Here is a 26,562-nt window from a genome sequence, read left to right as displayed (position 1 = left end):
TGCTGTCAATCAGTGTTGCTGCAGTGAAGTGCTTTGCATTGCCAGTTTCAGCTTGCCGTGGGAAGCTTCCCATGATGGCACTCACAATGGTGAGGTGGAAAATCCATACCAGCTGCGCGGTTTGTGACGCGTGTGACCGATGGGTAAAATACAAACTATGACAGTGAACTATTAATCAAATGAAGTGAACTATACCGCGAACAAGGGTTGCAGTAATTGTAGCTTGTGTTTGCAAAGTATAGAGCTTAATATAAACAAAATTCGATGGAATAACATTTAAATTATTTGAAGTGGATATGAAGATCCTTTTTCTATTAGTAGTGTACTTACACCATCTTTAAACACATAATTTTAAGTAAACCGCAAATATAATTGCTTATATCCATAATTATAGTTATCTCCTTCCTATTAATACGTTTTATGAATGAATTGTAAATGAACATTCCACTATCAAAATTATCAATCATTTAACAAGTTTTTAAATGTTGGATTACTTTTCTTAATTTTCTCAGTGACCGGCAATCAACCATTCCCACCATCAAAGCATCCAAAGCCCTCCATTTATTTGCATTTATTAACCACCTTTCATTTTGTTAGTTATAGAACGTGCTCAAAGCATTCCATTCATCATCAGCTCAGCCAAGCTGACAGAGAAATGCTCCAAAATGCTCCCAGCCCATCAAGCGCTCCTTGTCATTCGACAACCGACAAGGGACGCATGCAATGCATGCCTTCGTGTAAACCGTGTCCCACGTGTGACGCGCTAGTATCGTTTTTATTTTGTTTTTTCCCCCATTCGAAGGTTGTGTTTTGTGCAGTTATGTTGCAGTTGTTAATCTTACGTATCCGGTTGTTGTAAAACGTATCGTGTTCAGTTGTTGTTTGTTTTGTTTTTCAATTCCCTCTCCATCCGTTATTTTGCGTATGCTCGTGCATCTTTGCGTGTTGCGGTATGGAGCTTGTGCTTGTTTGTGCTGCATCCAGCGCGACTTCCGGGCTCGCTCCGGCCGAACCAGGAGGAGGGCACGGTTGTCGGTCACCTGCCTGCCTGCCTGTCAGCCCATCGTACATCCCGCAGCCATGGTTGACAAAACAAGATAATTGATGCATTTCAAGTTACAGGGTTGTCGTAGTGGTGGCCGGTAACCGGGACGCGGTGACGCTCGGAGGACTGACGCCGGACACGCAGTACCAGCTGACGGTGGCCGCCGTCTGGAACGGGAAGAAGTATCGCAGCCGCCCGATCGTATTCAGAACGCTGGGTAGGTGGCCGTGGGGAAGGGTGACCCCCCGTTCAGTCGCTTTATCTTAATTAGCTAACCTCTGCCGTTCCCGTTTTTTTTTTCGCCCGCCAGAGCCTCCAAGGACCTCGTACCAGCAGGACTCCGGTTCGCTGGTGGGTAGCAGTGGCCCGCCGAACTCACCCCATGCCGATACGGCGCCCTCGCTGAGTGGCATCGGCATCTTCACCGAAGAGTTCGGCAATATATCAGTTAACTCAACGTCCCGCGAACTTCCAACGGTAAGACAGCGCAGCTGCCCACACACACACAAACGCACTTTTGTAATGTTTTTTTCATCTCTCTTACGCTGCTTGGTTCGTTTTCCATTTCACAGATCCGTGGTGTAGAAATCGGTATTGTAGTGTTAGTGTTAATAGTCTGGGCTGGTGCTATAGCTTTATTTTTTAATCGATGGGGTAAGATACGAATGTTGCTTCCATATCAACCGGACTACAAGCAGGAACAGCTGAAAGTTCCTGGCACTGGTGTCTGTGCCAATGGTACCTGCAACGGACAACATTCCCATCAGGTAGGACCGTCCAGCTCTACTTTCTATTTGCGTGTCTTCTGTTCGTTTCTTTCTTTGTCGTTCCGTTCGACTCACCTCACCTGCTATTCGACGAGAGAAAACAAACAAACCGAGAGCCAGCCGTACGGTCCACCGTACCAGCGGAAGCTCGGTAGTGTTAACAGCGGACCAGTCTTTTGTTTTTGTGTTGTACCATTTTTCCAACAATTTTCTATTTTCACCCTTTTCTGGGTTCGCTGACCCGATCTTCCCCGTTATCTCTGTAGAGAGATCGTTTTCCAACAAAATCGTTTATCTCTTCCTCTACCATTCCCTCGTTCTCTCTCTTTCTCTACCTGTATCTCTGTCTATATCTCTGTCTCTCTCTGCCTCTCTATCGAATGTCTATTTTGATTAAATCCTTTCCGTATAGTATCTGTCTATCGATTTCCTACTCCAGTTCAGCTGTTAGCAGTCACTTCCCCTTTAGTCATCCTTCTCTTTATACAACCTGATGCAAAACTAAACACTACCACTAAGGACTTTTCGCGCCTACTATACACACAATTGCAACACACTACGGTCTGATACTATTCCACTTTCTGCCTACTACTCTTCTGCATCGGAATGAATGAGCCTTTCATCTCTTCGTCTCTCCCACTCCGCTCTCTCTCCTTCTCTCTGTCTCTCTTTCTGCCTGTTACTAATCTCTACTATGAGACACTCTCTTACAAACACACACATTCTGTCTATGGAAAAGACACCACGCAAAGCAAATGCTACTCTCTCTCCCTCTCTCTCTCTCTCTCTCTCTCTTCTTTTCTGTGTGTGTGTGTGTGTGTCAAATTATCTCCGCCATTTACCTCTTTTGCGACTGTTGGTTTTCGTTTGTTTTTGCACTAGTGATTTACTAAAAACAAATCCTTGCTCCTCTGGTCATCTAGTCTCTCTTACGCTGTGTGCGACTGAGCAACTTTAGAGGTTTTTTGTTGTTGTCGGTATTGAGTTTTGTTTTTCACGGTGTGCTACATTTTGGCTTTCCGCATTTCCTTCCCGTGAATGCAGCACACCCTCTTAACAATTCGTTAGGGTTATCTAGTCTTTTAATACTTTGTCTTTCACTCATTTCAGTCTTTCCGAACTATTTTTTTGAGTTTGTTATTGCCAACAATTCCATAATCGCGCAACGATTTCATCCAGCACACAGCGATCCTCCTCTTTCTGTTCCCGTTCTATTTCCAACTAGATTGGCAGTAGTTTTAAACCTCTCTGGCAAAATTGGATACATTTTCATTTTTGAAATCGTATCTCTATTGCCTTATCTACAAAAAAAACCAACTTGAAAGAGACTTATTTACGAAAAAATACCTCCTGCAATCACTATTACTTTGACTACTGAACGAAGCACTTTTGAGTACTTAAAATCACTCACTGGAATCGTTTGTGATGTTTAGTGGATAATGTATACCGTTGGTCCAAGATATTCGTGTGCATCACAAAACCATTTCACAAAAATAGTTTTTTGGGAGCCTCAAATTTGTTGTTTAAATAAGTTGAGCGATGATTTTGAATCCTTATTTTAGGGGGCCCATCGAGTGCAAGGATAAACAAAAAAAAGGGTTACAAATGCATATGGTTTTGAATTTTACCAATAAAGAGATAATATAAAAATGATTTTAAGTGAAAAATACTTACAGTAACGTAATATGTAACGAATATGTGTAAAGATTCCTATGCTCTCTAAATTAAACGATATTTTTCTTCCTAACTACCAAAACAACTCCCCCAAAATAATTTTATAAAAACCCCTTTCTTTATGAATGCAACGCTTTCAACCAACCCTCCCATCCGTTTTTACCCATGTTTTCTCTTCCTTTTCTTTCTTCTCTCTTCCAACCATCCCTGAACCATCGCTGCAACGCGAACACGAAACGCAACAACCCCAAAAAAAACCAAAACTAAAAACCATTACCGCAGCATTCCGAACCTGGACTGGAACGTTTCACCATGTTGCACTTTCAAGTAAAGCGATTCCTTTCTGCTACTATTTCAATATTACTACTACTACTACTACTTCTTGTCACCGTACTAGCTTGCCTGCGTTTGCCACCGTTTATTTTATGATTGGCTTTATACCACCTTTGGCCACCAGGCGCTACTGTTAGTTTTGTTCCACTGACAATTATTTTTTCCGAATCTAATCGCCAACTGGCCTGTCCACCGTAAACACCCTTAAATCTACCAAAAAAAAATATGATAGTATCTTTTTGAGTGTTTCGGTTCTGTTTTTTTGTTTCGTTTACTCGCCTTATTAATGAGAGTAAATATGTTGTTCTTTCTTTTCCACTCGTGCGCGTACTGAATGCAAAACGTACGCTTTTGTTTTGTTAAACCGTTTTGCACTCCTGAGCATATGTTCCGTTCCCGTTTTGTCTAGTTTAAGTTTTTAAATTTGAGAATCAAGCAACGTTTCGTTCTCCATTCTATCAACACAAGTTTTTGTTGAAGGCTATTTTTAAAATTTGTTTGCTTTTCCACCGCAGTTTCAACAATTCCTCTCACTGTTACACCTGTTTTCAGTATTCGTCTTATAATATAAACGACTTTTAAATTAGAAATAATTATCACTTAATTAAACTGAACTAAAGTTATACCCTGCAATGACCCTTATGAGGCAGCCCCATTGATAAGAAATATTTGAACATTTGTACAATTGGATTTAGTTGTCTCACCATTATTCAAGAGAACTTGCAAATTCCCACTTGCAATGGAGGCGCCTGGTTATGGGTTTTTCTATTACATCGCATCCAGTTTTGTCCACCACCCCATTTATTATGCGTGTTATTTTACCTCCCTACTTCACCACTCGCTTCTTGTAGGTAGCTGTTGTTTGAATCATACCAAGTGAATACCATAACCAATCGTTTCTTCTTTACGAGGCAGCCGAGAAATGGGAATGCGATTAACCGTGTCTATGTGCTTTACTTTATAGACCCTGCGGCGTTGGATGTACATTGGTTGTGTTGGGAAACTTAAAGAACACACGAGTGTATGTAATACTTTCTATCAAGCAATACTTATTTTTCGTCCTCTTTCCCTTACTATATAATAGTAGTCGCTACACTAACAGTTGTACACAAACGTTTTTTGCTGGGATGTAAAGTTGCGGTGCAGTGTGCAGTGGCTTGCGTTTGAATTCCCTACTTGTGTTTATTTTTATTTTGTTGTACATATCTTGTAAAGATTTTCTCGTCAAGCACATTTGAAAGCTTCGCACACAAGTTTGACGAATGATTTTGAAGTGAGTTAACTTTTATGCTTTTATACCGTTGAACTTCTCCATTTTGAGTAATATTGTTTTTTTATATATATTACCAATCACGAGAAATATGACAGAAATGCACAAATAAAAGCGAATTTTTATCTTCAACGCTCCGAAAGCTCTCGCTGCTCTAATCTCCTTATCGGCGAACAAGCTGTTTGCTTGCTCAGCTTTCTGACTGGAAATAATGCCACCCAGCTCGTTTCCTTCCACTTCCGACCGCAAACCACAAAACTGCTCATGCAAAAACTCTTCCTCTCGAGCAAATGTAAGAATAACGAAGTGAACGGGAAAACCACCGAGAATGAAGATAAGAGAACAAAAAAAAATCATCAGCTTTTCCCACCGCACATCATCGCACACTTTGGCAAAAGTTCGATTGGGCTAAAAATGAATAAAACTTCCATCGAAGGATTCTGGCTCTGGTAAGAGATTGCTTCACGTCCGGCGGGTAAGTTTGCCCGTACGGCGGACGGCTTTAACTGAAGAGAAGTTCCGTCGCAAAAGGAAACGTGTAAAGTGATCCTTTTTGTGTGTGTGCATGTGCCCGATGGCTCCCTTCGAAAATGGCTGCTATTCGCTCGAAGTCTTCGCATCCTTTGTGGCGCTGGACTACGCGTAGCGATTTTCTGCGAAACCGTTGGTAAAAGCCAACAAACAAAACCAACTTTTATCCCGCGTGGTATCATAACTTAGCATAAGCAGTCGGTAACCCCTCACGGTGCACTGTCGGATCTCGTTCTATGCCGTCGCGCGGGAAAACTTTGCAGCACCGGGCTGCGTTGGTTACCGTTCGGCTTCGGTGGATTCATTTTGACACGCTCCGCGGCTTGTATGCGGTTACCATGCCATGGGTCGTACGAAACATAAATCGATTCCTCACACTCGACATACTCGACTGCAGGTCGAAGCATCCCAAAAACAGAGCCCCGAGCATTGGCGAGCTTCAAGGTGAGAAAATCCGGTCGGATTGTGCCGGTACCCTCATCGAAGGATAAACTGGCGACTTGCCTGTATGAGAGGAAAAATGACAACAAAACATAAAGCTAAAGCTTTAAAAAAAATCCCCTCCGCATGAGACTTTAGCCTGCAGCGATTTATCACGTGATTAAGCGATCCTTAAATGCTTTATCATTGCTCAACACATCCGATGCTGGTGTGTGCATATTTGCCCACGAGCGTTCGAGGTTGCGAGCGCTTATCGAGTATCGGCGGGAAAATAAATGATTCTCTTGCCTTATCCCCATGAAATGTCAATTTTATTGAACTGGATACATTTGTTGTCGATTTTTTCCTGCATTCTCTGTCGCTCCTTTGTCGTTGCTCTTCCCACGACCACTTCACAACATCCCCATGAATTATAGCTGGCACGTAGCCGCCTACACGGCACAATGGGAGCAGCCTTTTGAGACGTGCAAGTTTTCGGCCAACCCACCAAAGCAAAGCGCTCTTTATCGCTCATAATTGAGGTGATTTGTCTTTGGTGGTTTGTGGGTGGTTCGTTTCGCAGCGCGACAAAACAGTGTGCATGATATATTGACGGCAGGCTCGTGGAGCGTTTGACTTTCATCTTCGTATACCTCTTCTGCACGCTTAACAAAGTCACCAGACGGAAACGATGATAAAGCAGATCCAATTATTGTGATTACTGCGTGGTTTGTGATTGGAAGCAGTGGAAGGCTATTAGCTGATATGTGAAGTTTTGGTGCATTAAGAATGATTAAGTAATTAAATAATAGAAGAATGAACGGGCGTCATAGCGTCAATATGAAATCGATCCCATCTTTCTTGATTACGACATTTTTATAACAGTTTCATAAACCCATAATAGTCATAAAGCATTGAAAATCTCTTCCATTGACAAAAATCATTTGCTTTGAATGGTTTATGGTTGCTTGTTTTAAAGCCGTACGAGCTTTATCTCCAACGTATGCTTAACAACATCAAGTGATTCAGCTTTAAAATCTTCATTATTTTCCTTAATGAACATACCATACTTATCGACGGATAATCTGCTTACCCTCGGAGCCCAAACGAAGATTTATCCTCAGTAGCCGGCGGATTCCGGGATCAGCCACCGCCTGCGGAGAAGATTGATGGAGACCGTTCGTTAGAAAATCACAACATTTCGACCTTTTTTCACGATACACAATTGCATTTACCCACCTAACGCCAGAACAACCGTCCACTGCTGACCAATGTAGGTGCTTTTTCTTTATGCAAAGAGCAACAGCACCATCTCGCACACACACATACGGTGCGCAAAACCATTCGGAATGAATGCTAACGATCGGCATAATCGAATTCAAATTCGAGCAAAATTATTTAAATTGCTCACCGACGAACGTACCGGCTCGTTGGAGCCAGCTGGTGTTTGTCGCGTCTAACAAACAGCAGTGTGAGCAGTGTATGTTTGTGTGCTTCGGTACTTGAATCCCTCGGTTTTATCACACAAACACTCACAAAAACGTGCGCATTACGGAAATATAGGAGCGCAACAACAAAAAAATCAATGTACCAATCGCTTATTTCACTGCGAGCTACGGCCACTGCCCGCAAACGGCAAGGAAAATAAAACCAACCACCCCCAAAACTCGTACTCCACGTACCGAAGGGTACCAACGTCATTGCGGCAACCGTCCAGCAGGGCACTAAATTATTCAGGGCCTCATCGGTTTGATCCGCTGAACCCGGGCTGGGCACTTCCTGGTCCTTCTTGGTTCCACGGTTCCACACCTGGAAAACTGGCAAAGAAGAAAAGGCGCTGTCCTTGGCGCTGATCCTTACCATTCCACCTTCCCCTCCCCCCCCCCTCTCTCTCTCTCTTCCAGCTAGTGATGCTTGATGTCCCGGGGAGAAAGGTTGGTTTGCTTTCGAGCGGAAATGAAGTGCAAACGACCATATCGGAATCGATTTTCCGTTGGTCCTCCACTGCTGGTGGCCTTTTTAAAACCCCAAAAACCCAAAGCCGATTGAGGGAATTTTATGGTACCACCTTCCCTTTAACCCAACCTTGCGGTATGTTTAAATCAGGTCTACCAGCATATTTCCCCGGTCCACCGTGCCCGATTGCATTTATTTCAATGTGATGAATTCGATGACTTTGATGCGAATAATCGGATTCCTCGTCAGCTCGCAATACGCTGTCGGTAAGCATGCCGATAATGATGAGCAGGGCTGATGACGACGCTGATGATGAAGCAACCCCCCTTGGTTTGCTTTCAAAAGACGCATGCTGCTCGTTCGTACGGAGCACCCGCTGGTTTGTTTGCTGTATCTAGGACTTTTGCTTTGTGATAAATTTCATCGCAATCCGCAAACAGTTTTTCCACTGAACCGTGCTACTGTCGCCAGTCACGCGTACTACTTCAGCGCATGCATGTATGGGTGTGTGTGTGTGTGTCTGTATGTGTGTTGATTATTGTATCTGATTATATTCGAGAAATGAGAACCGTTTTTCGACCCCACGGGTCGAACGATTGGAAACGTTGCCGCGTACACTCCATTTCCGAGTATCGTCCATGTGGGGAGGTCGTTCGGGATATCGTTTCGGGGGCAATTCACGTTATTTAAACAGCGGAGTAATTTATTGCCCTTTGTTTCGTTATCGAGAACCATTTGAAAGCGGCAGAAAAAGAAGGAAAATAAGAGATTTGGTGCAAACGAACTTATTATATTGGAACTTTACGTGACCTGCAGCAACTGTCCTCATGGCGTCGTGTGAAGTGATGATGCTTACGTATCACAGGTTATGTGTTCAAATCTTGAATTAATCGCCATGAACAATCCTGAATAACCACATTTCCTTCAACTTATTAGTTAGTCAGTTTGAAGCAGGACAAAGCAGTACAAATAATGGTGCTTCTGTAGTAGCGCTTTGTGTTGGCAAAAAATACACATAATTTATTCAGACACTTTCATGCAATTTTAATTTCATTGAAAGCAAATCCATTAAATGTGCAAAGGATAAACAAGCAAAGACGGGGACAGTAAAATGCAACTTTGTCCTTGCGTGCGACAAAAGCTTTCAAATTCACCATCAATTAGGCTGACACTTTTTATGCATTTGCAAGCCCTCAGCTAAAGATGCCGATCTGCCTCTTCTCGGCATTCAAACAAAGACACACAAGACGATTCGCAATCGCAATACGAAACAGAAAAACAATCTAAGCAAGTAACAGACAACCGCACGCGCTGCCCACGGTGGTATGCCATGGATTACTGCACACACCCTAACAGCAATCTTCACACTTCCGCATTCGATTTCTCGGGCGCTATTTCAAGCGAACCAAAGCGAACAGCCCAAACGGAATCTGGGACACACACAAATTTATGACCTCAATAAGGAGATGAAAGCAAAGCGGAAATGGAAACACGGTACGAGTTTCTAAGAACCCATCACCCCTAGAATCGTTCCCGTTTTGGGGAAGGCAACAGTTTTAGTGGATATATCGCCCTGCTAGTGAGCTTTTGATATCGCTCTGCAAACCCAAAAGCTACCCCACATTCCGAATGACTGCCTCTTCGGCACGACATTGTCTTAATGGTGGACGGGCATGTGCGGAGGAACCAAAATATAAAAAAAGGAAGTGATGATGATGTCGTTTATTTCTTTGAGCACGTTCCGCGATGAAACGGAACCGTTCAAACCAGCAAGCGCGTCTCACACGTCTGCTGCATCTTCCCTGTTGGTGTAAATCTCTTTCTCGTGCGAAAACTTCAAACAGGATCTCTTCCTCCTCTACCGGCAGTCCCGGGGCGTAAGGACTCCCGGTAAAGTGTCGAGTGTGTCCCATCGCTGCCGGCATCCAGCAGTGTCGGAGTGTGTCTCCCTGGAAAGTAATGGGAATAAATTAAAAATAAACAAAATGGCCCCGGTGCGCTCCGGGGAAGAAGAGCGACACAGCTGAGTCTTCGTTTCCGGGATGATGCCCGATTCTTCGTCAGTGTCAGATTGGAAGTGTTCTCGTTTCTTTGAAGCAGCTCGACCGCCTGGTGCTTGGATTGAATTAATAGTAATCACTTTTATTGCGTCGTGAACAGTACCACTGTGTTGGTGTGGAAAACTTGCTCGGGTTTCCTCGCTTGGTGAATTGCTGTAGAATGAGGTTAAATAGTGGTTCGTCAGCTTAACGAGCGTTTACTGATCAGTCTAGTAGTTGCCATTAGAGTGTAGAAACTGGAAAATGGCGCATCGATGACTCTGAGAGCCGCAAGATCGGTTTGATTTGATGACTTTGCTGCATGTTGAGAGTGCTGCTCTCTTCGCTGAGACGCTGAAGTTAGAACAGAGTTGCAAACATTCTGATACAAAGTACTCTATTCTCTCAAAGAGAACAGGCAACTCTAACGAACCACATTATTATTAACATTTTTTTCTAGTAATCCCCTGTTTGAGGGAGAAAATCTAATACCTTCCTCCTGCAAATTCCCCAACTAGACTTCTTTCCCTTTGAAATCAACACCTTTCGCCTGGTCTCCAGCAAATCAAGGCTAGCCTAGGGTTAGCCCTCTGATAAGCCACCTGAAGCCGTGTGAATCAAGCATCCACCTGAATGGCGGTGCATTTTCCCGAGACGAAGGTGACTCGCGCTGAAACCCGGCCACCTTGACTTGCCTTGACCTTGCGCTTGCGGGAAGAACACCCGAACGCTGCGAAGCATTGTTCGTAGCTGCACTTTTCATGCGCAATTTGAATAAAATAGCTTGTTAAAGAATGCCAACTGCCGTTCCGCGCGCAAGCCCCAAAGGCAGCATGGCTGTCGACAGCGCTTGCAAGGTCATGGCACACCGTATAACCCACATGCCCTCCCCCCGGGAGCACTGCATTGTGTAGGAAGGATTTGCCATGGCTGGTTATTCGATGCCACATACGTACTTGCCTCACATTATCCTTACCTCCGTGTGAGTGTGTGTGTTGCAAATTATTATCAGCAAAGTAGAATTTCCCAAGCGAAAGGCTAGATTTCGCATTTTCCCCTTCCTGGGGTTATGTTTTTTTTAATATTATTTCTTGTGCTTTCGTTTTAACACACATGGGTAAAGGCAAACCTCATAACTGCCCAGTACGCAAGAACGAAAGGTGAAGGCGCGGGGAGAACACGAGCAAAACACATCAACTGCAGCCGTGCGATAAGTATCGCCAAATTACCGGTAGCCGTAAATTTACGGTACAATTTTCACACTCATTTAAATAACAACGCTTGCAGGGAAGACAAAATCATGATACTGAGGAGAGAAAAAAAAAACATCCAACCAAACAGCACTGTCGAAGAAAAACGTTACCATTGGCATAAAAAAACGGGGGAGCACAAAATAAAAAGTAAATCTATTTTGTCCGCATAGAAATCCACTGCCTTCGGTGGAGGTGGAGAACGAGCAGAAAAAATACCCCCCTGCTCAACCCCAAAAGGTGCAAGGTCGGTCGTGTCGGAAGTGAAACTATATATTTTCCACCACGTCCAGCATATGTGCACACGGGGTGGTGCACATATTTTTTTCTTCTGTTTGCTCTACCATCTTGCGCGTGACCCACCGGCGACACAAACATTGCCAACACACCAAACGGAACAACCTTCGGTGACACTTTTGCGACACTGGAGCGACCTCTAGTTTTTATTCCCTTAAGACTGCTCGCTGCTTTTTTTGTCAAAACCTGCTCTCCTTTGAAATTGCATTCGGAGTTGTTTTTGAATGCCAAACAAACCAGAAGAAAAGGGCACACTACATTCGGCACGCTCACCAATCGCTCGCCATGCCGGTACGAGACCACGGTTGTTCTTTTGGCCACGGGTAGCAAGCAAATCCATTGCAGCCTGTCCTCGCTTTTGCAACCAGCAAACGGTGTCAAACAGGCGCAATGAAATAGTAGCGCAAAGCACAACAGCGGTTTGGGTGTTTATGATTTGTTGGTTTATCTCTATTTGGATAACACATGGTGTGGCTAACGCGCTGCAAACAGCTAATGTGGTGTGAAAAGTGTCCGTTTATTTATTGTTTCGCTGGCAAATAAAGTATGCAAACGCAGCCACAGGGCTGCCAATGCATTATTTTCGTGTGCTTAATGCATTACACCGATGGAAGAGAGGGTGTTATGTTGACAGTTTTCGTGCTTTGTGGTAATTAACGTTTGCCGAAAGATTATCGTTTTGTTTTATTCAGCTCAATGCGCCTGCATTTGCATGGTTTTCATAAGCTTAAGGGTCACAGAAATGCTTAAAGCTTCATCGCTTTCACGTTTGCAAACGTCTCGTTCTATTACATTTTATAAGCTCAACGATTTATGGTGAAACAAATTGAAAACATCGGGTATTGCTGATTATTGCTGTCGAACATGACAATACAGCCCTGCATGATGCTTTTTTGTTTTACCTTGACTAAAGTTGGGTAACATTGGTTGAAATAATTGCTGTTAAGGTGCAATACCACCTAAAGCCATAGACTTTTTCTGATTTGTTTTATAAAAAAATACATTTTAAAAATTATACAACAGAAAAAATACTCATTTTCCTTAAAAAAAGCTTCCAGCACGAAACAACACTGAAGTGGGGAAAAAATCACATTTCAACACAGGCCTTCAACAACATTGATTCAATCTCTTCCCAAGAACGCGTCTCCCTCTCCTTCAACACGCAAGCAATGTGGAAACTCGAAGTGGATCATCATTTTCAAGCGGATGGTCAAATAAATTGGCTATTGTTAATACGAAACAATTGCCCTCGTTTGAAGTGGACGGGGCGTGTTCCTTTACGTTCTGGACTTTTACTTTTATCGTTTTATGCGTAAAAATCAATAAACGCGAAACATTTCCCTGCCTGTGATGCTGACTACTGCCACCAACAATGTCCGCAGGCCCGGAAGTGGACGGTCTTTGGCACGGTCTGAGCCGTTTTATTAGCAGCGTAAAACTTTTGCAATTTTATGATCCTATTTATTGTTTCGATTTTATTTCAACGATACACCAACAGCTTGAACAAGTTGTCCCTGGTTGCAAACATTCCGCACAAAAAACCAAACGGAACTATTCAATCATGTCTGTAAGACGTGCAAGATCGCAAGCTGACGAGACCCACTGGTTGGTCATGTTTGAGAAGTTTCTTGCAAAAAAAACCTTCCCTCAGAGCAACTTGATAAGTGTGGTTATTAAATTAATTGAAATATTTCTGTCATTCCTATTCCGACGACGCCGAAGCTCTGGTGTCGAAGATGTAGATTTGGATTTTCTTCGCCCGAAAAAGCAGCCAAACCCGTATTTTGCTGCGGAATTTTAATTGACAAATATTTATGACAGTATCTGTCCGTGACTGCTCGGTCCATTTCCTTTTCTTAGAAAATTATAAAACCCTTCTCTAGCTCGAATTCATACCAGTAAAGGGTTGGAGGAACAAGGAAAACACAGAAACATATGATGCTTTGGTCATGTCTTTGTTTCTCGATTCCTGGAAGGACCTAAACACCGTTTCCGATGTTTACCAGCTTCAGCTAAAAGTAAACATCCAGCAAAAGCAAAAGGACATCCTGTGGCAACTTCCCGGAACAGAAATCAATACTTGGGGGCTGAATCAAACCAACCTACCCTGCAGGTTACACTTAGCCACGCTCAAAAACCTACAAGACTTTACGCTACGCTTTACGCTTTAGTTCAATTATGTATTGCCCAAACCGTAACAGGCCCATTAAACCGCCAGCCAATCCATCGAAAAAGGAATTAAATGTTCAACTCAAAGCACCATCGGCCCAGAGCTATCAAATACCGCTGATTAAGTGTTAACCACACGGTTGAAATGCGGGTTTGTTTGTGCACAACCGCTACAAAAGGATTTTACAGTGCGCTTTGCCTGTCCTAAACAGGTGTTACGGTTAGCTGAAGTGACACACACCGAAAAAAAAGGAGATACATCACCCACTGAGGACCAACAAATTTACAACTCCATTACACCTTGTCTGAATCCCTTCCGGTGACAACACCAGTGGGACGCGTTTTCACGAGTGTCCCATCCTGCTCGGGAAGGTTTCGCTGCGTAAAATAGAGCGCAGTGTTGGCGTTTTCGAAACATGCAAAGCAGGATTAGTGCCCGTTGGGATTTTTCAGTACTGTGCTACTTAGCGGGGTCTTTATTTACCTTAGTAACCTGTTTCGAGGTGCAAATATTTGAGATTTGTGATACCTCCTACCCTTATACAAGATGAGCATTATTTCTGTAGGAAAGAAAAACAAAATCCACACAAATTTCCTCGGAATTTCATTTCATTGACCTCACCTCGAAACGGACCGGATGTTCCCTTACTTCTCAGTGTAAATGTCAACGCTGCATAGTGCAAAGTCGTCTTTATTCTCTGAACACCTGTCACCTGCGTCTCACCTTTGATATCCACCCCACTACTGTCCACACACGTACACGTCAATCCAATCCAACACTGAGACACCATTGGACCTTCACACAAACAGCCAATGCACACTGCCTACCAACCATCACCACCACTACCAGGGACCACCGAGAGACAGTTGAAAAAGAGAGAGAGAGAGAGAGAGAGAGCAAGAGAAGGAAAGAGGGAGGGAGTGAGATATCGAGAATAAGTAGCACACTATTGTAGACAGTACTTGTGTATGTCTGTTTGTATGTGTGAGAATGTTTGTGTGTGTGAATGAGAAAGGATGAGAGAGAGGAAGAGAGAAAGAGAAAAAGAGAGAGAGAGAGAAAAAGCAAATACAAATGGCCTGTTTTGTGTTGTTGCCGGTGCGTTGTTACAGTGCATACCACGGTGCGACAGCTGCAGTCTGCTGGACCGCTGCTTCCAGTGTCCGCTGTCGCGCCATTCGGAGTCGCGCGAGTGCGGCTGCCAGTTCGCGCTGCTGCACCGGGCGGACACGGACAGCTAGCATCCGGGTGCGGATGCGGCGGCACCGGCGCCCGCGGCCCACCCGGCCCTGACGACGGAGGACGCGGCCGCATCCGAGCCGCTGGCCGCCCAGCCGCACCATTCGCATCCCCATCTGGCCGTGGCGGCGGCTGCACCACGCCACGGTGAGCCGGCGCTCCGGTCGCCGGCGCACGAGATCCGGCGCCACTCGATGGTGCCGCACGGGACGGTGCCCACGCTGCTGCACCACGCGCACCACGGCAGCCGGCAGCCGCTGCTCGGGGCGGGCCACCACCCGCACCCACCGGGCCACTCGCTCGCCAACCACCGGCATGTGCATCCGCTGCTGCAGCGCCACCGCTCCGAGGATCGGCCGCTGCTGCGGCACGCCCACCGGCCATCGATGGTCGGGTGCCAGCGTCACCTGACCAAACCGCTGCTGCAGCGCCCGCTGCTAACGCACGCACACTCCGTGCAGCAGGCGGCGGGGGCGGCGGCATCGACGCCACACCACCATGCCCCGCACCATCACCATTCGCATCCGCGGCTAAGCCAAAAGTATCGCCAGACGCTGTTCTCGCGCAGCAAGCAGTACACCTCGGTGTGCAGCGGCGGCAGCAACAGCACCACGCACTGTGCCGGGGACAGTGGCACGCGCAGCCGCTCCTCCCGCGAGCACGCCGACGACGATGTTGAAGCCTGCGTAAGTGTTCTACCACCACCACCACCACCAACCACCACCAACTACCACCACAAACCACCACCATTATGAACCAACACCCACCGAAAGCTTCCTCCTCCCAAGCGTGGTAGTCTGAAAACGGATGGTGCCCCTTGTCCATCTTTTTTCCCCAAACTAAACACACACATATGCGCACGCACGTGACAGCTGTCAAGCGGTGGATCAAGCAGTGCAACTGTCACTGAGAGAGCCAAGCCGCACAACACGCCCTGTTCGTTTGTCCGGTGTACTGCAACATTGATGTGCTTATGCGAGCTGAACGCTCAAGTCGCTTGCGTTACGGAAGTCTCTTCACAAAGATTGTGTCTTTATGTGTGTGTGTGTCCGTGTACGCGTGTATGTGTGTTTTTTCAAGTTCCAGTTTTTGTGTTGTCCCTTTGGCTCACGCCTAACACAACGCCAACCCTCCTACACACACACACACATACAACCAGATATACGTATAACACATCGCATCAACACTCGCAGTACCACTAAACATACACTACGTAGAACCACACCGTAAGCTAGACAACCATTGCCAGTAGTGTGTCTCCGTGTAGTGAACATTGTGTTGTGCCGCCCCAGCCCCAAAACAACCTCTGCTGGATAGTGTTGTTTGCTGTGCCTGTGATTGGGCGGTGTGATTCATTGGAGCTGATCCCACCGTTCGGTAGGATGTCCATCAGCTGTAGCTATCGTATGGTGAAACACACTAGGTCTCCGTTTGTACCTGTCATCCAGTAGGCTGTCGTGACTCATTGTGTTAAGTTCCCGTTTACTAGGCGTTGAAGTGACAGCTTGAAAACTGTTATACAACTGTTATACCTATTGCTAGTGTTGACACATTGCGTTAAACTATCTCTCTCACTCTCGCTCTCTTTCTCTTTCTTTATCTCTCCAGTACTATCTCTTTCTCTCATTCTCACAAATATTCTTAATCTCGGTACCTCGCTCTATCTCTATTTCTCTTTTTATCGCTCTGTATCTCTCTCTCTCTCTCTTATAATAATTCGCTGTCAATACTCTGTCTCTTGTTTTGTGTTGTTTGTCTGTGTGTTGTTATGTTGTCTATCTTGTACAAACAAAAAATTGCTGTAAATACAACCGACCAGTACTCCACCAGATAGCTTCTATCCTGTATATTTATTAGACGCGAAAAGCAACATATACATCCCAATTTATTTTACCTTCCGGAATATGTACAAAGTTATCTGATCATAGCAGAAAACGTAGCGTAGAAGACAATTAAGTCAACATCCTTTTTGTAGTGAATGTTGAACCATTACTATTTTAGGGCTAGTACAAATGATGAAATATTCTCTTGAAATTGTTAACCGTTGTACTAAATGCACCATTACTATACTTTCAGCCTTCTTAGTACACACGGCACTCTGCAAGTGATTGTGCTGGAAAAGGAAAAGCAAAGTAGCATTTAGTATTCTCTTCTTAGGAAATCAAAACTGTGCAAGCTTATCTGTCCAAAGCCATCGTTCCGGGTAGGGCCGGTGGATAGGGTTCTGCATTGGCGCATCGCAAGGTTTTCGCTACTTCCGAGACAGGCTGCTGTACTGTGCGGCAGCAACAGCTTCACAATCATACCACAATCTCTGTCCAATTCTGACTTTTCCCCCCATCTTTCTGCCCTTCTTTTTCCCCTACAGTAACTGACCACACTGGCTCGGTCGATCCGGTGCGTGCGTCCGCATCACCAAGTGCTAATTCCGTTTCCGTAGAGTAGATAATTCGCCTTTGCCTCCTTAATACAAAAGCCCCGCTCGAGGGCACCCAGCCTGCCAACCTGCAACGCAATCAATTTAATTGCTCCAAATCAATAGGACCCGTGTGAAGGTGTTTCAAATAAATGTGTTGCCGTACAGGAACAGCAAGCAAGCCTTGTGGAACAAATTATTTATTGTGATATTGGAACTTTGCCGACTGAAAGATTGTAGTACATGTTGAAGCGCTTTGTAGACTAAATAGACTAGTCGTTGCTCCAGCCCGCACACACACCCACACGTGGTTAATGTCTGACATTGACACTTGAGTTGAATAAAAGATTCATTCGGCTTACTCCACACGCTGTTGTGATAATGTACCGTGTGGGAACGCTGCAGCTAGCAATGTAATTCTTCTCCAACCGATACGAACCAATCATTAAATCGCCTTCGAAATGTCATTCCATCCATGTGGTAAAGTTTCCCAGAAGCAAGTTAGTTTGCCCCAAAAAAAACACACACACACCCTGTCCTGTAATCGTGACCTTGCCGTGGTAGCCAGCGCTCAACATTAATGACTTCCAGTAGCGGTGACCTCTCCACAATTCCCCCTCGGAAACGGGGCTGCAGAGTACTTTGGCCTAATGAAACGACGGCTCACTTAACCTTAACCTTTTCAGCCTGCTCGCTACCTTGAGTGCGTGCGTGGTGCTCCAGATACAGATTGACCATAGAGGGGGGAAAGAGGGTGGGCAAAGAAGGAAAGAAAAAATCAACCTAATCGAGTGTTTTTCAAGCGTAGATACTCTCCTTAAAGTTCTGTACGCATCGGCTGACCGGCCGATAGTCCACTAGCACGTTACCCACCAGGTCTAATCGGTGGCTCTCGGCACCTAGTTAAGATCGCACAATGCCTGTGCCTGTGAGTGATTTCAATCAAACATTGGGGTTTTTTTCTGCTGCTTTCGCCAAAAATATACACACACACACACAATCGTGCACGTTTGCACGCAATTTGGCCATTTTTCGTTCGTTTGCGTTTGCCGGCCGTGTTAGGGCAAGGTTGACGAATCGTTTCCGCCTCAACGCCAATGGCCGTTTGGCGAGGTTTGTTCACGGGCGATGGAAAAGATAAATGGATCGACGATGGAATGGAATGTGCGTGGTGCATTTCCCTTTTTTATTGGCCAGATTGTGGCTGATGGGAAAAGTCAAGCATGTGACAGCTCATTTAAGCTAAGTGTTGTTCACGCTAACGAGACCAAGGATTAATTCATTTTGATTTGTTACTATATAGATACTAGCTCCAACACACTAATGATTAAGTCCATTTTCTCTGGTCTGCTTATGAATCAGCTTGGTCTTTTACGACTCTGTTTAACTATTAATAAACTGCACACGTTTGCCTTGTGTTATTGTTTAGGCGAAACGATGCGCACCCTAAAACCAACAACCATGTCTTAAAGCCAGCAGAAACTATCCTTTTCTGGACAAACTCCAAGATCTAATCAAAACAAACACCGTCCGACCCACTCTCGGTCAGACATCAGAAATCCCACCCAGCCGTGGCGGTCGAGCCACGAGCGCAAGATGAAATTATTTACAATCAACCTTTATTTGGCCGGTTCCCCCATTACGACCCATTTGCCGTAAACAATCCACCAGGCCCCGTCACGACACCTTCGTGATCGACACCACCGGCGGTTGGAAACTTTACCAGCGCGTGAACAACATGTTCATCATGATGGGTGTGTGTGTGCGTCTGTTCTTTTGCCATCCAATCACATACACACACACACACCATCCCCCCTTGAATCACCCCGTAACTAATAGCCGTGTGGTTGATGTTGTTGTTTTTTTTTCCCCGCGTTAATGTCTGCCAATGTGGTCGCCTCGGAGGCTCATCAACACTGCGGTCAAAGTTGTCCATTTTCGAGTGAGGCAAACATCATAATCAGCCGGCGGACGAGTTGGCACGAGCTGGTGCGAAATCGTCAATTGGCGCCGGAGTTACATACTGACCAGTAGGGTGTTGCTTTAGCTCACCCACAAACACAAACAGAGATACCGGCTGGACCAGAATCGGGCCGGAACTGGATGAACGAAAGAAGGACAAGCTAATTATTTGCACGCTTGCCTTACCTTTACGTGAGACGGTGGTTGCAATTTGCTGCCGCAGCGGGATGAGGTTAATGGGAAAACTTTTGCCGAAGGGAACTTTGCACGGTCTCTTTCTCCGCAGCGGCACGCTGGTAGATAATTAGCGGCGTACAGCCGTTTTGGCGCATTGCTGATAGTGGAAGCAAGTACAAGTATGAACAGAATTAAATTTTCATTTACACCTCCGGCCGTGAACGATGCCTAAATGCTTCTTTTGTATGAAAAGTTGGTGCTTGAATATGAGATTCATTTTTTATTATATTGGTAAAATAGGATAAATTAGAATACAAGTTTTACTTTGACTTTGGTTTTTTTACATTTTTATGAAATTTCTCCCCATTTTTTATATTTTAAATAATAAACTCAACACCTTACTAAAGCAGCAGCCTTCATACTGTCCCAATTAGTATCTGAACTTGAGAGTAACTCATTAAAATCAATGTTCAAAAGAATGCAATGATTTGCACTTCCCTATCCCTTTATCTCTCTCGTTAACGAGTTGCTTCGTCATATGTGAAAATTAACACCATTCGCTTCACTAGCATCATACAAAGAATGCATCCAATGGTAAGCTGCAGTGTTATGGGTTGTGAATGCTCTGTGCACAGTTATATTTTTGTACCACCCAAGCAACCCCACCATCACCGCTTGTGGGCTATTTGATCCTAATTATCTTCAATAATGAACATCCTCTAATGGACAGCAGAAGCCAATCAAACTCAAGACTGTGCTGTGCGTACTGCATTTCCCGTTACGTGTTGCTAAAAGAAACACAAACGGCCTGCCGGTTTGCATCAAAACTATCTCTGCTAGGGAGGAACACTGAACGGCAAGCGAAGGAACATCGATTTTTCTCCCATCCACCATTGCGCTCTAGAAATTACTGGGAACCAATCGGATATCCTTCGAACAGTATGACATCAGAATTTGTCATTACGAGCAGCAGTAGCAGCAGCAGCAACCAACGCAGACTGTTGCTGTCCATTCAATGCACGGCTGCTAAAGCACGGAACAGCGATCGATGTGGCATTGACAAGGGTGGGAGGGAGCTGAAATAAAACTGATCGATTTTCCATAACTTCCCATTTTCCATTGTTGCGTTCCAGTGGGCGTAACCAGAAACAGATCCGGTAGGAGGAAAACAGTGCACGTAAAAGAACATCGTACCCGTAGTGAAATACTCTTCCCGCAGGATAGTTCGACGGAAAAGGGGGCATAGAGAATATTGTTTATATGCTGCCGGATCGAAACTATTGATCTAGTAGCTGTCAGGCAACGACCTGCTGGGATGTGACCCCGTACGTGAAGTTAATACACAATGACTTTTAGCTGGAGTCATTGCTGAAAAACGAAGCTTCGACACTATTCAACCAACGAAGTTTTTGTTGGTTTAATGAAAACATAAACAACTGACAGCTTCAACGAACCCGCAATTATCATTGACGTGTAGCCAAATTCCCATTCGAAGAACTGAAATTGCATAAATTTGTTATACAATTTTCTTTCCATTGAATAATACGTAATGAACTTCGTTGCTAACATGCGTCAATCTTCATTTTAGACATATTTGATTTTCCCCTTGGATGGCTTGGCTTGCAACGTGCACTTCCTTCTCCATCAATCTTGACCGTTTACGTGTACGTGCAGGAGAGCTGTTATTTGCTCTATAAATCATACAAACGAAGGCCTTATACACCTCAATTGGGCGGGAACCGTCGATTGAGTTATCTCAACAGAAGAAAAGGTTTTAAACCTAAAATGATGTTGGATGGCATTATATCAAATATAAAGAAATGTTTACACATGTTGCGACTATGTTAGTATATTATAACTAATACCAACACAAATGATTCATTTCGCGTCCGCGTTTGAATGCTGAACGTACCCTAAAACACTTAACTGAGTTTTATGAATTTTCACATGGAGACGCATGGTGCTTCCTATAAATTCTCACATGGAGACGCACGGTGTTTCATATGGCAACCATCATGGAGACGCATGGTACCACATACCACTCTATCCCAAGAATCCTTGCAGTGCATTCGGATTCAGCGGAGACTGCGGTTGAAACCACACATGCGTTATTGTATATACTTCATCGTGCTAAAAGACCTACTTCCCTAGACGGCAATGATCGCCCACTCAAAAACAAAATGCCCATCCCTAAACACTTTTCCGCTTAACGTACTCGCACACCTCCCAAACCACACATTAAAAGACGGTTTCAGATTGAGCCAAAGCTATGATATAAAGCTGACGTACTATCGGCATAAATTCAGCTCAACTACAAGCGTACGGTGAGTTTGCGTTCGTACCATCGATCCTTTGTTCGTGAGGTACCGTTTTTTCAGCCCTCCAAATGTCGATATCTTATACCAACCAGCGCCGGTAATGGATGCACTCATACGCGACCTCACTATGTGTGCACTCACGCCGAAGACGATGCGGCGGCTGGTTGGCCAGCCCGTGCACAAAGCCGTCTTACCTTTGTATGTCATGAATCATCGCCCCCCAGTTTTCGAGCAACCTGACTCGAAGCTGACTGCGGAAGAGATCCAAAGAGCGCCAAACACCAAGGCATACCAAACTCACCTTTCACCTGCAGCCGTACCAGGTTGGAGCGGGTCGTAAAAATAAATAATGAAGTGTTTAGAAATAGCTCGGCTTAAAATTATTAATGGAGCGATGGAACGGATGTGTTGTTGCTGGAAATCAACTCAGCAGTACACCTTGCACCTTTGAGCAATACCGTCTGTTGGGAATGGTAGTTGTTTTGTGTGTTGCTTTTTGCAGCATTTGAAGCAAACCTGAGAGTTTTACCATTGAGCAAGTGGTACAGGGCAAACGGGGAATTTTGGACTTTGGCAACACTACAACGTTACTTCATCGTGTTTGCTTCTATAGAGGGCACACAATCACACTCAGCACAATAAAAACCAATTCCTATTTGATGGAGTCACTCAACGACTTTTACGTTCAAATGAGACAGTTGTTTATCAAACATAGATGTACTAAACCGACTTCAATATAGACTATATTATACTGAGACGCGTTGTGATAAAATAATAATTCCTTTTCGGGTAAAACATGTAAATATCCTGTATGAAAATGACTCAATATTTGCACAATGATGAATTGACAAACAATTTTTCTGCACACTTTTGCCCATTCCGAGTCACTGATGATTTAATCATCATTTTATCATTCCGAGTGACAGCGGAACGCATACACTCAACCAACCATGCACTAATTTGTTAATTTGTCTCCCATCGCGGAGCTACATCGCATGTCTACAATTTTTCGCTTTTACATTTTACATCAACGATTAATTCCTGGAGGCAAAAACAGTACCAAATCCATAATTAAGTGAAGTAATTGTATCATTTTGTCCATTCCGTGTACGCCACCCGCCAAAATCACCTCGCACTGTGGTGTCTTGCGGTATGAACCTGCCTACCCATGATCCACGAGCTGACCCTGAGCCGGTTCGGATAAAAGCGCCAAACTCTTTCCCACTCTCTGGCTCTTTCTCTTAAACACATACACACACACCACACGCAATCATCCTTTGGCAAACATCATGGACGAGAACGAGCGGGTTTGTTCATGGTCGGTTTTGTTCGTTACCAAAACGAACCCCACGAGCAAGTAAGCAAACATGAACAAATTTTTACCGAAACACAACATGGCATCTTTTTTCTTTTCCTCGTACATTGTGCGCTGCTTTTTCCTGGTTTCTGCTTCCATTTACTCGATTTTATTTTTAAGCCACCTTTAAGCAGCTTAAATGCTCGAGCACACTCCTTGCTTTTGGGAGCTATTGTCACTGCCGCTGCTGCTGCCACTGATGATTACGAAGATGTTTTCGTTTTGTTTTCAACAGCTACAAAAAAGCTTATGAAATGAATAACAACCCTGCACGCTGCTGCACGCTACACATGCAATGTTGTCTTGATGCTCTAAGCTCATAACGATTTGTGCTTGATTCCATCGTTCGGAATGAAAACTATTTTACTGCCAAATGAATAACAGCACGATGAAGTTACACGTGCACGCAAAACGAATGATACTGCACCAAAACACACACAAACACGTATGAAAAGCTGCACGAAAAGCGTGTGCAGTACTGTGCTGCATCGTACACTGCACTGATGTGGCTTGAAGCAGTTGGTCAAAAAAAAGTTGCAATATAAATTTCGAACATGTTGCAGCAAACGAAATAAAAAAAATACATTCACCATCCAAATTCTACACGAAACTTTTTCTTCCAATTAAGTTTTTGCACGAGCGCTTGAGTGCTGTACAGAAACGTATCCGTTCGTCCGTCCGTGCATCATAATAAAAACATTGGATGATGCTAGCAATTCATTGTATCGCCAGCTGGTAGCGCAATAATAAATCTAATCTTTTATTGATTGGCTTCATTCGGCACATCGTCCGCAAAACTTCAGCACCATGTCAAAACAGTTCAGTTCTTTCGTCGAATGCGTCTCGTGCTAATCGGCCCAACCTCCTGCTTCGATCAACAAAACTGCATCCACTCTTTTGCTAGTGCCCGTCTATCTTGTTTCAAGAGCGGCTCTGCTCGCCACCGGACTGCCCAGTTGGTCAGCTGGATGCACACAGCAACCCATAAACTAACGAGTGCCCAGTGTTGTGGTGCAGTTAGCTTGAAGAAACGTGCCAATTGCAGGACAGACCATGCACGCTCGTTGCCCGTACGAAGGCAATCGACTATGATGCATCCCTGTTGGAATTGCAATGGTAGCAGGGTTTTTACCGTGCGAGAAATGGTCCGACACTCACTGTTGATGGTATGAGTTTTGAGGAATTAGTTTATCCCCCATCCCAAAATGGGGTTAACTCAGTGTCGTTATTTTCAAACGATCTGCCATCAAACGGCATGAGTTTCATAGTAGCAGATGAATGCTGTACAATAAATTGCATTTACTTAGTGTTTGCTTGCAATGATGGGGGTTTTGTAGTTTGTAGTTTAGTTCATGACACCGATTGTATATAAAAGGATCGCTAGATTGTTAAAGTAGTAAACCAAATTATTTTTCTAGGACATATAGAAATAAGCTTGAGTACTATTACAATTGTTGCAGGTCCCGAATGACTAAACTGAAATTTTGTTTTATTTGAAAAATAGTATTTCTGAAGCCGATATAAATGAAGAACTTCTAATAACATTTACAGTACAAATAACAAAAGTATTTTATTTCACTACAATTGTGATCTTATGTTGATGCTGTTTTATGCATTCACCCAACAATATTTTGTTAATACTTAAAACCTTAGTAAATTATGGTAAATACAGTTATCGCTTTCACGAATAATATTGCTAACAGAACTTTTACTTACAAAAAAACGTCATTAAGGCTAGATTAAGCTTTTGATTTCATCTATACCAACAATAAACTATGTATTAAAGATCTCCCTCCATTTTTGAAACCTAATCTCTGTACAAAGCTACATAGAACAGTTAAAGTCTTTAGAACTGTTTGTATAGAACGACACCCAAAGATTCCTTCGTTTTTAGCCTTTTAATTACTACCCTTTTAGTGTGCGAAGGTCCGTTTTAGCACACAGCTTATGGAAACATGGAAACTTTCCATCCCATTTCCCATCGAACAAATATCGCCGGATTGAATTTCGTGCAATGTTTTGTCCGTTTTCTCACCGCTTGGGCTTAGTATTGATTTTCCTTCACAGAATCGAGTTACAATAAAAACAAAGGACATTTCCTACTACCCTGCTACTTTACCTTTCGCACAAGCTTAAACCACGTACGCACACACGAGCGTTGCACATATGCTAGAAATTTCACAAAGCTTGTACAGAACAATTACAATTAACTTCATTCAAACGATGCACGAACTTTGCAGTCTCGTTTGTGCGATATTGTTACTGTTGCTGGTACCAAAAAAAAAAAAAGAAAAGCGTTTTAAAACGCTGTTACCTTGCGCTTTCGAAAGTTGTCTCACGCTTTCAACCCACAACCACACATCCACACACATACAAACACACTTGCAACTGCGCACACATACACCCAGTGGGCCTAGCGTGAGTGTGTTTCAATTTTCGTCCGCTCAGTGCTTTGTTGAACTTTTCCCCCGTTAGTGTTGCGCTGCTTCCTCCCTTGTAGCTGTTGGCGTTGAAGCTTTCTCCATAGGCAACGCTCCCCTCGCTTTTTTTCCGTGTCCACCCCTGTTCGCCTAGCTGTGTTGCATATCCAAGATCGATTCCGTATCTGCCCGAATAGTTGCTTCATACCGAATGTCACACAAAACCTCAACCAGCTCAACCGGTAGCAGCTTAATGATTTTCCTTCTTTTCCCTCCCTGCGGCCACATATTTAATCACAAGTAGACAACCCTAGCATACCCCCATATACCCTGTTGCTCGTCCCTCATTTCATCACGTTGGCTTTTTGGTTTTGCTTTACCTACCTACACGTTTCCGCCCTATACGACAAAACCCCGCTCGCTAGCGTTAACTAGTGATGTGTCACCTTTTCCTTTCAATTACATTTTGACACATTCGTCGAAGAGTGGAACGACACCCTTTCTCTATGCTTTGCTGAGATTCACCTCCCTCACTACTCTTCCTCTATGTATCTGTCTCGCTCTGTCTCTGTCGCTCTTTGTCTCTCTGCTCTGTCTGTCTTTATATGAACGGCTCACGCTCTTTCTCTCCTTCTATATATCTCTTGCTCAATTCAATTCACACCCAATCACACACACACACCCAATCACCGACACAACCTATTTAATCTATTGTCTATTTCTGACTCTTTCTGTGTTTTTCCCCCTGTCTTCACCACATCCGGAATCATACATTCCGCGCCCGCCGACCAAATTAAAGCCACTCTAAACTAATTTCGTTTTCTGCTCGATTCTCTCCCTGCGCCCGAAAAATGTCCACCCGCCACTGACTCACACCCGCCCCGAACGGTTGGAATTCGGTCACCGTCTGGACTGCGGGAA

General features: G+C 44.3%; 1 protein-coding gene across 4 annotated transcripts in view; it reads left to right on the top strand.

Moving 5' to 3' along the window:
• Nucleotides 1-26,562, top strand: part of LOC3290216 (uncharacterized) — a 109,152-nt gene that overhangs the window by 65,069 nt on the left and 17,521 nt on the right. For 3 of the 4 annotated variants that reach the window (XM_061646666.1, XM_061646662.1, XM_061646665.1), the window contains exons 4-6: nucleotides 1,117-1,262; nucleotides 1,356-1,522; nucleotides 1,618-1,812. In XM_061646666.1, the coding sequence (XP_061502650.1) occupies nucleotides 1,117-1,262; nucleotides 1,356-1,522; nucleotides 1,618-1,812 (508 nt within the window). The remainder of the gene's footprint in view (nucleotides 1-1,116; nucleotides 1,263-1,355; nucleotides 1,523-1,617; nucleotides 1,813-26,562) is intronic. The other variant, XM_061646663.1, reaches the window with a different exon arrangement.

This window comes from Anopheles gambiae, chromosome 2 (genome assembly GCF_943734735.2).
Source record: "Anopheles gambiae chromosome 2, idAnoGambNW_F1_1, whole genome shotgun sequence".
Classification (NCBI taxonomy): domain Eukaryota; kingdom Metazoa; phylum Arthropoda; class Insecta; order Diptera; family Culicidae; genus Anopheles; species Anopheles gambiae.
Note: the sequence above shows the minus strand (reverse complement) of the source record. Positions and strands in the feature narration are given on the sequence as shown.